This window comes from Camelus dromedarius, chromosome 19, assembly GCF_036321535.1.
Source record: "Camelus dromedarius isolate mCamDro1 chromosome 19, mCamDro1.pat, whole genome shotgun sequence".
In the NCBI taxonomy this organism is placed as follows: domain Eukaryota; kingdom Metazoa; phylum Chordata; class Mammalia; order Artiodactyla; family Camelidae; genus Camelus; species Camelus dromedarius.
In genome coordinates, this window is record NC_087454.1 from 2,768,712 (window position 1) to 2,780,708 (window position 11,997).

The window sequence follows — 11,997 nt, forward strand, 5'->3', positions numbered from 1 at the left end:
TGTGCTCTGCAGTAGGACCTGGTTTATTTTATATATAGTAGTTAGTATCTGCAAATCCCAGATTCCTAATTCATCCCTCCCAGGAATTTAATTTTCATTTTTTAAATACAGACTCGAAAGCCTCAGAGGGTGGTGACTGTATTTTCCATAAGGTCACACTGATTTTCCACGCACTCGTGTGACCTGGGGGCTCTGCTGGATAAGGAAAGAGGATTTGTCCACCTCGGTTCTGGCCCCCGAGGGCCCCCTGAGCCCCTCTGCTGACCTTCGCTGTGCTCCAACCCCAGTCCAGCCCTCTCTCCTCCAGGGTGGAGTTGCCCGGGACCGCAGCAAAGGCTGGTGCTGTCGGGGTCAGGACAGACAGGCGGGGAGAGCTCCTCTGTCGAGCTCTGGGTGGCTTCCAGCGTGTAGTTTCTTGAGCTGCCCGCTCCATTCCTGGAACTCCAGACTCTCCTCCCTCCCCGCGAAAATCTGAATCGGCATTCTAGGGAAAAGCCAAATTCTGCTCTAGGAAAAGTCCTCTTGGTTCTTCTTTAAATGAATATATTTTTGGCAGGAATCCAAAAAAAGAGTCGGTTACACCAGATTCCCTGAACCTTCCCTCTGGCTCACTTGCATCGAAGTTCATTTTTACGTGACTGTGGTTGGCTTATCCACCTAAAGCTATGAGTATGTGTATTCTTTGTTTCTGTGTGTCTTGTCTTGAATTCTATACACCTTTGGGGCAAAGAATGTCATTGCACTGAGTTTTCTAACCAAAGTGGGAACAGGAAGGTCAGACTTAAACATTAGATCATCACGTGTCTGTGGCGGCTTATCCGTGGTTGGGACTGGTGGTGGTGACCAGTCTGCAGGTCAGTTGCCGTAAGACAATCCCGCACATTAGTGATGGAAACAGAGTCATCACAAGTCAGCTTACAACGTGAGGCTTTGAAGTCGGAGAAACCAGCAGCTGACACTTCGTGTCTGAAGGACCAGGAGCCTCCCCTCCCAGAGGGGCTGCGGAGCGAGTGGAGCCGGCGAGGCGGCGGCCCCCGGGCCAGACCTGCTCCCGGTCAGTCCTGCCCCAGAGGTCTGGTGCCGGGACAGCGCGGCTGGGAGGTGGCGGTGAGCTGGCCATTAGTGCGTCAGACCCTGGTGGCCTCGTTGCCCCAAATAATTCCTAGGCTCTCGTTTTAGGAGATTTTCTGGCTTCTTGGTGATGTCTGTAGAGTAGTAAATGTTCTTCAAAAGAATGGGAAGAATTTCGATTTTGTTTAATTTTAAGTCCTTTTTAACTAATTTTGTGGCAAGTATCATCCTTCCTTCCCTGCTGTTCCCAACACGGCCTTTCACTCAGTTCACAGGTAATTCAGAGGAAACTGACATTTATGCTCAGTACATTGCACTGAGCACATTTGAACATTCATGTGTTTTAAGTTTTAAAATGCACTTGCTTGCAGCCACATGGCTCAGCCTCTGTGACTCTGGGAGGTCTCTGCTGAACTGGAAAGCAGTGCTGGGGACTTCTCTGTTGGTTTCTGGGGAGCGTTGTGAGTTTTAACACAAAAGGAATTTCTCCGGCCCACATCCACTTTGGTGTCTCAGAGCTCAGCAGACTGGCCCGGCAGCGTCCGCTCAGAAGCGGAGACGGTCCTCGCCCCCGAGTGAGCTGGCTAGTTCACTCTCCTCCTGGAAACAGCCTCGGGCTTTAGATTAAGTGATCGTTCCAAGCAAAAATAAAAATAAAATCATCTTCTTAGGAGGAAAATTCTCAGTTCCAAACAGGTTTTTCTCCAGCCTGTTAAAATGCAGGCTTTGATTCTGCAATACTATTTTGGAAGCAGATTTTTTTTTCCGCTTATACAAACATGTAACATGAGAAGGAACGGCGCTACGTGGAATAATTAATTCCTTTTACCATTTCTCTGTAGAGCCCCTTTGTTGCTACCCTGTCTTGATCACCTCTTTCATTTTAATCTGCCCTGCCGTCCGTGGTTTCCAGATGTCGGCCCTGGAACAGCTTCTCCTTTGCCCCTGTTCACGAGCTACTCTGGGGAGAACGTCTGCTTTAAATCATGGAGACAAGTCAGCCGTTACCTTCCTCAGACTCATCGGTAACTGAGCATAGAAAACGCATTTTCATCATGAGTCATTGACCCCAGGTCCTCAAAATGTAGCAGAGCTGAAGTAGCTTCATGTAGATGGTCCAGGGTTACTTCAGGGACCTGTCTGGCAGGCTGTCTGGTTTTCTGTGTCGTTAAAGCCCAGTGTGGTCTTATGATGGGGCCTCGGGCCCATTGAGAAGGTCTCTGCCACTTGTTCATTTCAGAGAGTTAATTCTTCTCATAAGTGCCCCCAAGCCTTCGGGGACCCTGGGTGGGCTGAGGTCTGCACTGCCTGCAGGGGCCTTCGAGAACAGTCCCCAAAGGCTTGCAGGCTGCCGGACTCAGGGGTTCCCCCCTCTCTGTTCACACACACTGCCCTCCACGCCCCCCCAATCCTGCCATCCAAAAAATATATGACCCCTCGTGGTGGCATCTGGGGAGAAGGAGAGATTATCTGAGATGCTAAGTCCTGATTTTCAGAGACGATCTGAACAGATTTGCTCGACTGTTAAACTGCGGAATTGTAGGGCACTTCCAGACTGTTGTTTTGGGTACTGAAGATGGGGGTGGGGTTTAGAATTGGAATTCTGTGCTTAGATCTAGAACTTGGACTAGCTTAAAGGACTTGTCCTGTATTCATTCTGGGTGTGTTTTTCCTTTTCTTCCCCGTGTTAAGTCTTCACAAGAAGCAACCTCTGAACACAGAATGAGCTTCCAGTGGCGAGAAGGAGGGCACAGCCCCAGTGTGGTGCGGCACCTGCTGGCCCTAACTAGAAAGTGCCCACCTTTCCGCCTGTTCCTAAAACAGCTCCCAAGATGGCGCTGGACGGGCCGTGAGCGAACCCACGGCCTCCGTGGAGGCGGCCCTGGCCTGGCCTCGCTGTCCTGAGGGCTGCTCGGCTCTTGCCCAGCGCTCGGGGGGAGACTCTGTGCGGGCGAGCGTCCCAGGGTGATGATGGTCTTGGTGGGCCTTGCATCTGAAACCAGCCCGTGAGCCTCTTGTCTCTACGTCCCCCAAATCGTTCCGTCTGGTTCTGTATAAACTCAGAAAATACCAGTTTTCCAAATAACCAGTGAGCTGTCTGCTGAACTCACACAGCCAAGTCCAACCCCAGTGCACTTGTCTCTGCTGAACAGCAGGGGGCCCCAGTCGCCCCGTGACACGTCCCTCCGGGACACCTGCTACACTGGTCCTCTGAAGCCCAGAGCGTTTACTGGGCTCCTCATGTCTTCAGGGGAAGGTGCGCTGGGGAGAAGCGTGTGCTGGTCCTGCAGCCCGAGCCCAGCGCGGCCCTCGGCGGTGCCGTGCCCCCGTCTTCGCACGGGTCCTGTGGCGGCAGCCGCCCCGGCCCAGCCCCCAGGGCGCCGGGGGGCCTCGGCAGCACACGGTGGGTGGACCCAAGGCCCTGGGAGGACGCCTTCAGCGGACCTCAGCCCGTGGGGAGGTGCACAGAGCTCACCTGCTGGTGTAACTGCTACTTGAATTCCTCAGGAGTAGTCGATTCTGTCTTGCACTGTCTCCAGCCTGCACTGTCTTGAGTAATCTGTCCCATTTATTTTTCATTTTAGAAACTTTGTGAATACTTTCATTCAGTTTAAGAAGCCGATCATTGTAGCTGTGAACGGCCCAGCCATCGGCCTGGGCGCGTCCATTCTGCCGCTCTGTGACGTGGTCTGGGCCAACGAGAAGGCCTGGTTTCAGACGCCCTACACCACCTTCGGACAGAGCCCCGATGGCTGCTCCACCGTCATGTTCCCCAAGATCATGGGAGGAGCATCTGTGAGTACCTCTTTTTAAATAATTCTGGAAAACTTCCTGAAGTCTAGTTTGGTTACTGGTTTTCTCAGTGTATACAAGGTGTCATTCTTTGAGGACGTTCCGTCAAATGCACTTGTAATTCAGCCCTAGTTCATAAAGTGAACTACTTAATTCATGAAATCCGGGGAGGTTTTCCTGTTTGGGTTCATGGAATGTTGACTGATGCTGTTGAAGTTTCGCCAGGGAAGGCCCTCACCCCCGAGGAGCCCCTGGGTGATGAACGCTGCTCTCACGACAGAGTGGTACACACCCGCTCTGTAACCAGACACCAGAGCTTGCAGTCGGAAGGTTCTTGACCTAATAACCTAAAGCTGCCCTTTTAAGGAAAAGCGTGAGGAACAGAGTTGCTTGGGATCAGGGGGGTTTCCCCACAGAATTGTGGGGTTTTGCTCATCTAGCCATTTCATCCACCCATAACAGGAGTTTGTGCTGTAGCTTGAGATTTATTCAGGTTACATGTGTCGCATCCGTGTTTCCTGCGAGGGCAGAGGCGGTGTCACAGGTTGGAGTGCAGGAGCAGATGCTCAGGAGAGTGACGGGTGGGAGAAATCTTGGCCCGTGCGGAAGGGACAGGGCGGGCCCAGCTGGACCCAGAGAGGTGGTGCTGTGAGGCGGGCCCCCCAAAGCCTCCCCAGCTCTTGGGGCATGAGGAGCTGAGGGGCATCTGTGGCCTGTCACAGAGTCCAGGGAGGGAGGGAGCACGGTGCCCCCGTGGGTCCTCCGGGCGGATGGCTGCGGCCCTGCCTGCCTCCACCCCTCCTTCCCAGGCCTCGGTACCACACCCTCACAGGGCTCGCTGCATGCGGGGCTCCTCTGGTGCTGGGCCCAGCTGGCAGCCCCTCACGTGTTGGGTGGGACTTGGCCACGGAACCCTGTGGCCCGAGCTGGGCAGGGACCTGTTCTGGTGCCACCTGCAGACCTGCAGGCAGGAAGCCGTCCCAGGCCCCACCGTGTGGCAACCGGCTAGTCTCCTCAGGCCTCGCGCCAGGCAGGATCTGGAAGCCGGCCGCTCAGCATCACGGTGGCTGAGCATGGTGGACGTCACATGTCCACCCGCCTCTCCCCCGACTTCCTGGTCCCCAACCCTCCAGGCCCTGACCGGCCAGCCTGGCCATCACCCTTGCCCTGGGTCACTGCCTTCCCACCTCCATCCACTTCACACAGGCGGGTGACCCAGAGTATCCCCCTCACCACTGTCTTTTTGAGCCCCTGCTGGGAGCAGCTCCAGGGGCTGCTGTCCGCATGTCGCTGACTCAGGGGAGCCCCATTCAGCTGTGGTTGGCAGCAGAGGCCAGGTGCTGGGGCGGGGGGAGCAGGCGGCCTGTGCCCTCTGGTGTCTGTGTTGCATTTTAGGGTAAATTTGGAAATGCCCATAGTTGCTCTGCACATCCAGCCATCTGGAGTGGGAGAGACTCTGCTGTGACAGCAGGTGTGGGGTTGGCCCAGCTCCGAGGGAGAAAGGCCAGCGGCCAGAACAGCTTGAGACTGGAGGGGAGGGGAGTCCTGCCTGGCTCTCAGCCCGCCTTGCCACCCCAAGGCCTGAGAGTCCAGAAGAGGGAAGGAGACAGGATAGAGGTGAGCGGTGGTCAGGCTGTAACTGACCTCCACGTGGCAAAAAATGACATTCAGGGAAGTGACCAGGAAGGACAGAGATGGCCTGAGGGAGGGGCCAAAGGATGCGTGCCCCTCATCCACCACCCCCTAGACAGCACAGGGCCCGGCCACATCTGCGTCCATCACTTGAGCCACAACCCTGTGGTTCAAGTTGGTCTTTTTTTTTTTTTGAGTTATAGTCAGTTTATGATGTGTCAATTTCTGGTGTACAGCACAATGCTTCAGTCATACATGAATATGCATATATTCATTTTCATACTCTTTTTCACCATAAGCTTATAAGATACTGAATTTATTTCTGTGCTATACAGTATAAACTTATCTATTTTATATATACCAGTCAGTATCTGCAAATCTCGAACTCCCAGTTTATCTCTTCCCCCCTGGCAACCACCAGTCTGTATTGTCTGAGTCTGTTTCTGTTTTATATATTTTTTTTAAGATTCCACATATGAGTGATATCATATGGTATTTTTCTTTCTCTTTCTGGCTTACTTCACTTAGAATGACATTCTCCAGGTCCATCCATGTTGCTGCAAATGGCATTATTTTATCATTTTTTATGGCTAAGTAGTTTTCCATTGTATAAATATACCACAGCTTCTTTATCCAGTCATCTGTTGATGGACAGTTAAGTTGTTTCCATGTCTTGGCTGTTGTAAATAGTGCTGCTATGAATATTAGGGTGCAGGTGTCTTTTTGAATTAAGGTTCCCTCTGGATATATGCCCAGGAACAGGATTAGTGGGTCATATGGTAAGCTTGTTTAGTCTTTTGAGGAATCTCCATAGTGTTTTCCACAGTGGCTGCACCAAACTGCATTCCCACCGGCAGTGTAGGAGGGTTCCCTTTTCTCCACAACCTCTCCAGCGTTTCTCTTTGTGGACCTTTGAATGATGGCCATTCTGACTGGTGTGAGGTGATACTTCATTGTAGTTTTGATTTGCATTTCTCTGATAATTAGTGATATTGAGCATTTTTTCATGTGCCTATTGGCCATTCAAATGTCTTCATTGGAGAATTGCTTGTTTAGGACTTCTGCCCATTTTTGGATTGGGTTGTTTTTTTCTTTAAGTCATATGAGCTATTTATATATTCTGGAAATCAAGCCCTTGTCTCAGCTTTTGCAAATATTTTCTCCCATTCTATAGGTTGTCATTTTGTTTTGCTTATGGTTTCCTTTGCTGTGCAAAAGCTTGTAAGTTTAATTAGGTCCCATTTGTTTATTTTTGCTTTTATTTCTATTGCTTGGGTAGACTGCCCTAGGAGAATGTTGCCAAATGTATGTGAGATAATGTTTTGCCTGTTTTCTTCTAGGAGATTTATTGTGTCTTATGTTTAAGTCTTTGATCCATTTTGAGTTTATTTTTGTGTATGGTGTAAGGGAGTGTTCCAGCTTCATTGTTTTACATGCTGCTGTCCAGTTTTCCCAGCACAATTTGCTGAAGAGACTGTCTTTATTCCATTGTATATTCTTGCCTCCTTTGTTGAAGATGAGTTCACCAAAAGTTTGTGGGTTCATTTCTGGGCTCTCTATTCTGTTGCATTGATCCATATGTCTGTTTTTGTACCAATACCATGCTGTCTTGATGACTGTAGCTCTGTAGTATTGTCTGAATTCTGGGAGAGTTATTCCTCCAGCCTCTTTCTTTTTCTTCAGTAATGCTTTGGCAATTCTAGGTCTTTGATGGTTCCATATAAATTTTATTATGATTTGTTCTAGTTCTGTGAAATATGTCCTGGGTAATTTGATAGGGTTTGCATTAAGTCTGTAGATTGCCAATCCAGGAGCGTGGGATATCCATTTTTTTTAAGTCTTCTTTAATTTCCTTCATCAGTGTTTTATAGTTTCCAGTGTATAAGTCTTTCACCTCCTTGGTTAGATTTATTCCCAGGTATTTTATTACTTTAGATGCTATTTTAAAAGGGATTGTTTCTTTCCTTTCTTTTCCTGTTGATTCATTGTTAGTATAAAAAAAATGCAACTGATTTTTGTACATTAATCTTGTATCCTGCTACCTTGCTGAATTCTTTGATTAGTTCTAGTAGTTTCTGTGTGGAGCTTTTAGGGTTTTCTATATATAGTATCACGTCATCAGCATATAATGACAGTTTTATCTCCTTTTCCAATTTGGATCCCTTTTATTTCTCCCTCTTGCCTGATTGCTGTGGCCAGGACTTCCAAGACCATGTTGAATAGGAGTGGTGATAGTGGGCAGCCTCGTCTTGTCCCAGATCTTAGTGGGAAGCTTTTCAGTTTTCCACCATTGAGTCCTATGCTGGCTGTAGGTCTGTCATATATAGCTTTTATTATGTTGAGATATGTTCCCTCTATACCCACTTTGGCGAGAGTTTTTATCGTAATGGGTGTTGAATTTTATCAGACGCTTTTTCTGCATCTATTGAGATGATCATGTGGTTTTTGTCCTTTCTCTCGTTGATGTGATGTATTACATTGATTTGCGTATGTTGAACCAGCCTTGTGTCCCTGGGATGAACCCAACTTGATGATGGTGTATAATCTTTATGTGCTGTTGGATTCTGTTTGTTTGCTAATATTTTGTTGAGGATTTTGCATCTATGTTCATCAGTGATACTGGTCTGTCATTTTCTTTTTTGGTGGTGTCTTTGTCTGGCTTTGGTGTCAGAGTGATGGTGGCTTCATGGAATGAGTTTGGGGGTACTCCCTCCTTTTCAATCTTCTGGAAGAGTTTGAGAAGGACCGTTACGAGTTCTTTGTACCTTTGGTAGAATTCCCCAGCCATCGGGTCCTGGACTTTGGTTTGTAAGGAAGTTTTTTTTTTTTTTTATTGCTAATTCAATTTCATTTCTAGTGATTGATGTGCTCAAGTGGTCAGTTTCTTCTTGACTCAGTCTTGGTGGGCTGTATGTTTCTAGAAGCGTGTCCATTTCTTCTAGGTTGTCCACTTTGTTTCCATATACTTGTTCCAAGTTGGTCTTGAGAACACACTTCAGCCCTTAGCGATGGGGTAACGGTCTTGTCTCACTGCATGTTGGGAGTGAGAGGAACACAAGCTAGGAGAGGAGAGCTCTGGTCCCCCGGGGCACTTCCCCTCCCCCGGTCATTCTGTCCCCCTTTCTCGCCACGTTTGACTCTAAGTCCATCGTTGGTTTTAGACCTCCCTTTGCTGAGCAGCACTTCGTAGAACGCCTCTAGACTCAACGCTCACACCTCTGCCCAAGCCTGAGCTCAGACGGCAGGCTCCACCTGGGGTGGGAATTGAGACGCTGGCGAGTCCTCCTCGCTGGGACCGGGGACCAGGGCCCGGCCGGCACCTGCTCTCCCGTTCCCTGTGGCTCCCCGAAGTGCACAGGTGTGGCGGCTGAGAGACGGCTCAGCGACCGCGGGGCCTTTCATGACAAGGACTTTACCTCTTGGAAAAAAGTGTGTCTTACCTGAACCCCAGAAGCTCATGCAGGTCTTCTTCACGACCATCACTCTTCAGGTGGGTTAACCTGCAGGACAGAGTACAGGGAGGAAATGGTCACAGCACGGCAGTTTGTTTGTTTTAACATATACAAACGTGAGCTTCCATCGAGTCACCAAAGTAACTGTGCAGACGAACAGTGGTCACCCAGGGCCTGGCTAGTTTTATTTTCACATCCCAGCAGTGAAGCGTGGCTTCCGGTGACCCTGCGGCAGACACATCACTGCCCGGAGAGCGTCGCGTCGGCCTCTCTGACAGAACGTCGTGTAGCAGCTCTGTGCCCCGTGCACATCCCCGAAATCAGAAATTGCTGTGAGCCTTCCTGACGGCTCAGCTGCCCAGGAAACTGGCTTGTGTCCTGAGTCCACATGTGGAAGCTGACACTGGGGGGGAGGCAGGCAGGGCGGGACACACCAGCGACTTCAGGTCTACAGCAAACAGACCTTTCCTGACTGAGTTCTTGGTTACATCGCCCTCTATAGTCTCCTTGAAACATCGCCGGCCGGTTTGTCACCCCCTCTGCCTCGTCGATGTGCCTCCCGGGCTGGCCCTTGGCGGGGCGAGTTTTCGGGCGGGTCTCCGCCACCTCTCACGCCGCCGTCCCCTCTTCTTCCCTCCAGGCCAACGAGATGCTGCTGAGCGGGCGGAAGCTGACGGCGCAGGAGGCGTGCGGCAAAGGCCTGGTCTCCCAGGTGTTCTGGCCCGGGACCTTCACCCAGGAGGTCATGGTTCGCATTAAGGAGCTCGCCTCCTGTAACCCGGTTGTACGTCCAGTTCCTTCTTCCTTTTTTTTTTTTCCCAACCATGACATCTCCCTGCAGGGAGCTCATGCAGTGAAGGCATCTCCTGCATCCTGCACGAGCCTCTGCTCACCCGGCCCTCCCCTTGCAAACACCCCAGAGCCAAGAGAATGCATTTGAAGCTGAGATTAGTAACCTAAAAATGCTCTGTGAAAGTATACAAAAAAGCAACATTTCTAAAGCTCTTGAGGGTTTCCAAAGCCCTTTCATGGGTAACCAAACTTTTTTTTCACCCCTCAGTGGACACAGTTTTTGTTTCATGAGCATACAGGGTAATAGTCCTCTGACAGAACTGCAGGTGGCCAATGACAGGATGAAATGTTGTTTAATATTAATGGACCCAACGCCTATCTAAGCTCTCCTAGGCGTCTGAACTGCTCAGTACCGAAATTAAATTGAGGCTAGAAAACCCCTCGGCAGGCACTCCCAGTCCCTGGTGAGCGTCACCAGCGTGCGGGTGGGGGTGGGGGGCCTGGATGCGGGGCAGGACCAGGGCGGGGAGGGCACTGCTCTCGGGAACAGCTTAGCAGCCGAGTGAAGTGGAGCGTGTGTCCGACCTCCGCCTGCCGGGCCTGGGGAGGAGGGCCAGGTGGGCCTCGGGTCGATGGTGCCCCCATCACTAACCTGCTGCCTGTGGCCCGGCCAGGTGCTCGAGGAGTCCAAGGCCCTGGTGCGCTGCAACATGAAGGCGGAGCTGGAGCAGGCCAACGAGAGGGAGTGCGAGGTGCTGAAGCGCATCTGGGGCTCAGCCCAGGGCATGGACTCCATGCTCAAGTACCTGCAGAGAAAGATCGACGAGTTCTGACGCCGGGCGCCCCCCGACCCCGGACCCCGGAGCGCGGCGCGGACGGCAGGGCTGGGTGCCCTCCCGGCCGACACACGGTCACCGGAGCTCACGCTTGGGACTGGAAACATCCAAGCTATTTATTACCAAGGAGTTTTTAAGTACTGTAACTTTAAAATAAATAACTACAAAGCTCCTTTGTCCCAACGTCATTATTTTATGCTGAATATACACTCAAGTGTAAACATATAACGGTGAGCTCCGACGTTCGTGACCTTTGGCTAGTGCCGTATACAACGTGTGCTTCCCTGGTTTGGGTGGCAGAACAAGTCCGGAATAATGTTTTCCTTATCTCTTCCTTCTAGAAAACAGAATCTAAAGAGGTGTTAGCCAGCCTCACCTCCCCTGCCCCAAATAGAAACATGGAAAGATCTGAGGCGTGGCCTTGACTCCAAGAAGGTACAAACCCTCAGAGCTGGAAAATTCTAAATCGTTACTTATCTTTTAGGATAAGTATTTCTGATGACCGTAACCTCTAAGCTAAAACACGCTTAGGATTCATGCTGAGAAATCAGTTGATTCTTCTTTCTTAAATGTGTCCAATTCTTACCCAGTTAACATGAAGAAACCACTCTCTCTCTGGGGGAAAAGCTTGTTTTGCAGTATTAGTGAATCACTGACTAGCTTAAGTATGATATCTAAGTTCTAAGTTAATCTTAGTGGGTTTATAATTAGTTTTTCAGACCCTTTTGAAAAAATAACTACATACGTGCTTCTTGTTGCTGGGTGAGAAATACTACTTTATATACAGTTTTGGGTTTCTATTTGCAGGTATGATTGATGTATTACACCAAAAATAAAAGTATTTTTATGTTTATAAAGTGTAATTTTTAGGTTCACTTAGAATATATTTTATTTAATAAGTTAAAATTCTTTTGGCACACTATTAAATGCAGAAAAACTCCTTTTTAAGAGAAAGAACTGCCTTCTATTCGACGTTTAATGTTCTTGGCCTCTGCTCTCGTGGCTACACAATACACCAAGTGCAGGATGCGGTCCGAGAGTGCCCTGTGTAAATAGCCGCCCCCCGCCCGCCGGGAGGGGGACCGACTCCTGATTCTAGACGCCTGTCGTTAGGTAGGCTTCTGAGCTTGCAATCATATTGAATGTATGAAGAATGAAATAAAATCAAAACCTTATTTTTGTACAGTTTTGAAGTTTATACTTAGAACCGACCGCCTCCCGGCCTTGGGGAGAGCTGTACAGCGTGTAAATTGGCCTTTACCTTGGATTGGTTGGTGCAGTATTTTTGCATCTGTGGGACCTACTTTTTCGTTCAGTAGTTTGAACTATATATAAACTGTACAATCTGTAAAGTTTTTATAGAATAAATATTCAGCTGTGAAAACTGGTTAAATAAAACTAATATTTCTTAACACATTTGA

The 11,997-nt window shown here is 49.6% G+C and overlaps 1 protein-coding gene and 1 long non-coding RNA gene across 2 annotated transcripts in view; one reads left to right on the forward strand and one right to left on the reverse strand.

The window, feature by feature from the left end:
- Positions 1–11,992, forward strand: part of CDYL (chromodomain Y like) — a 100,951-nt gene extending 88,959 nt beyond the window's left edge. Inside the window, exons 5-7 of the mRNA XM_064476156.1 lie at positions 3,657–3,867; positions 9,589–9,732; positions 10,415–11,992. Of these exons, the coding sequence (XP_064332226.1) occupies positions 3,657–3,867; positions 9,589–9,732; positions 10,415–10,573 (514 nt within the window). The 3' untranslated portion in view covers positions 10,574–11,992. The remainder of the gene's footprint in view (positions 1–3,656; positions 3,868–9,588; positions 9,733–10,414) is intronic.
- LOC135318599 (uncharacterized) lies at positions 5,202–10,438 on the reverse strand. The gene is made up of 3 exons (XR_010376788.1): positions 10,393–10,438; positions 8,937–8,996; positions 5,202–8,526 (listed from the first exon to the last, which is right to left on the reverse strand). It is a non-coding gene; the product is annotated as an uncharacterized LOC135318599 (long non-coding RNA).
- Positions 11,993–11,997: the final 5 nt, after the last annotated feature.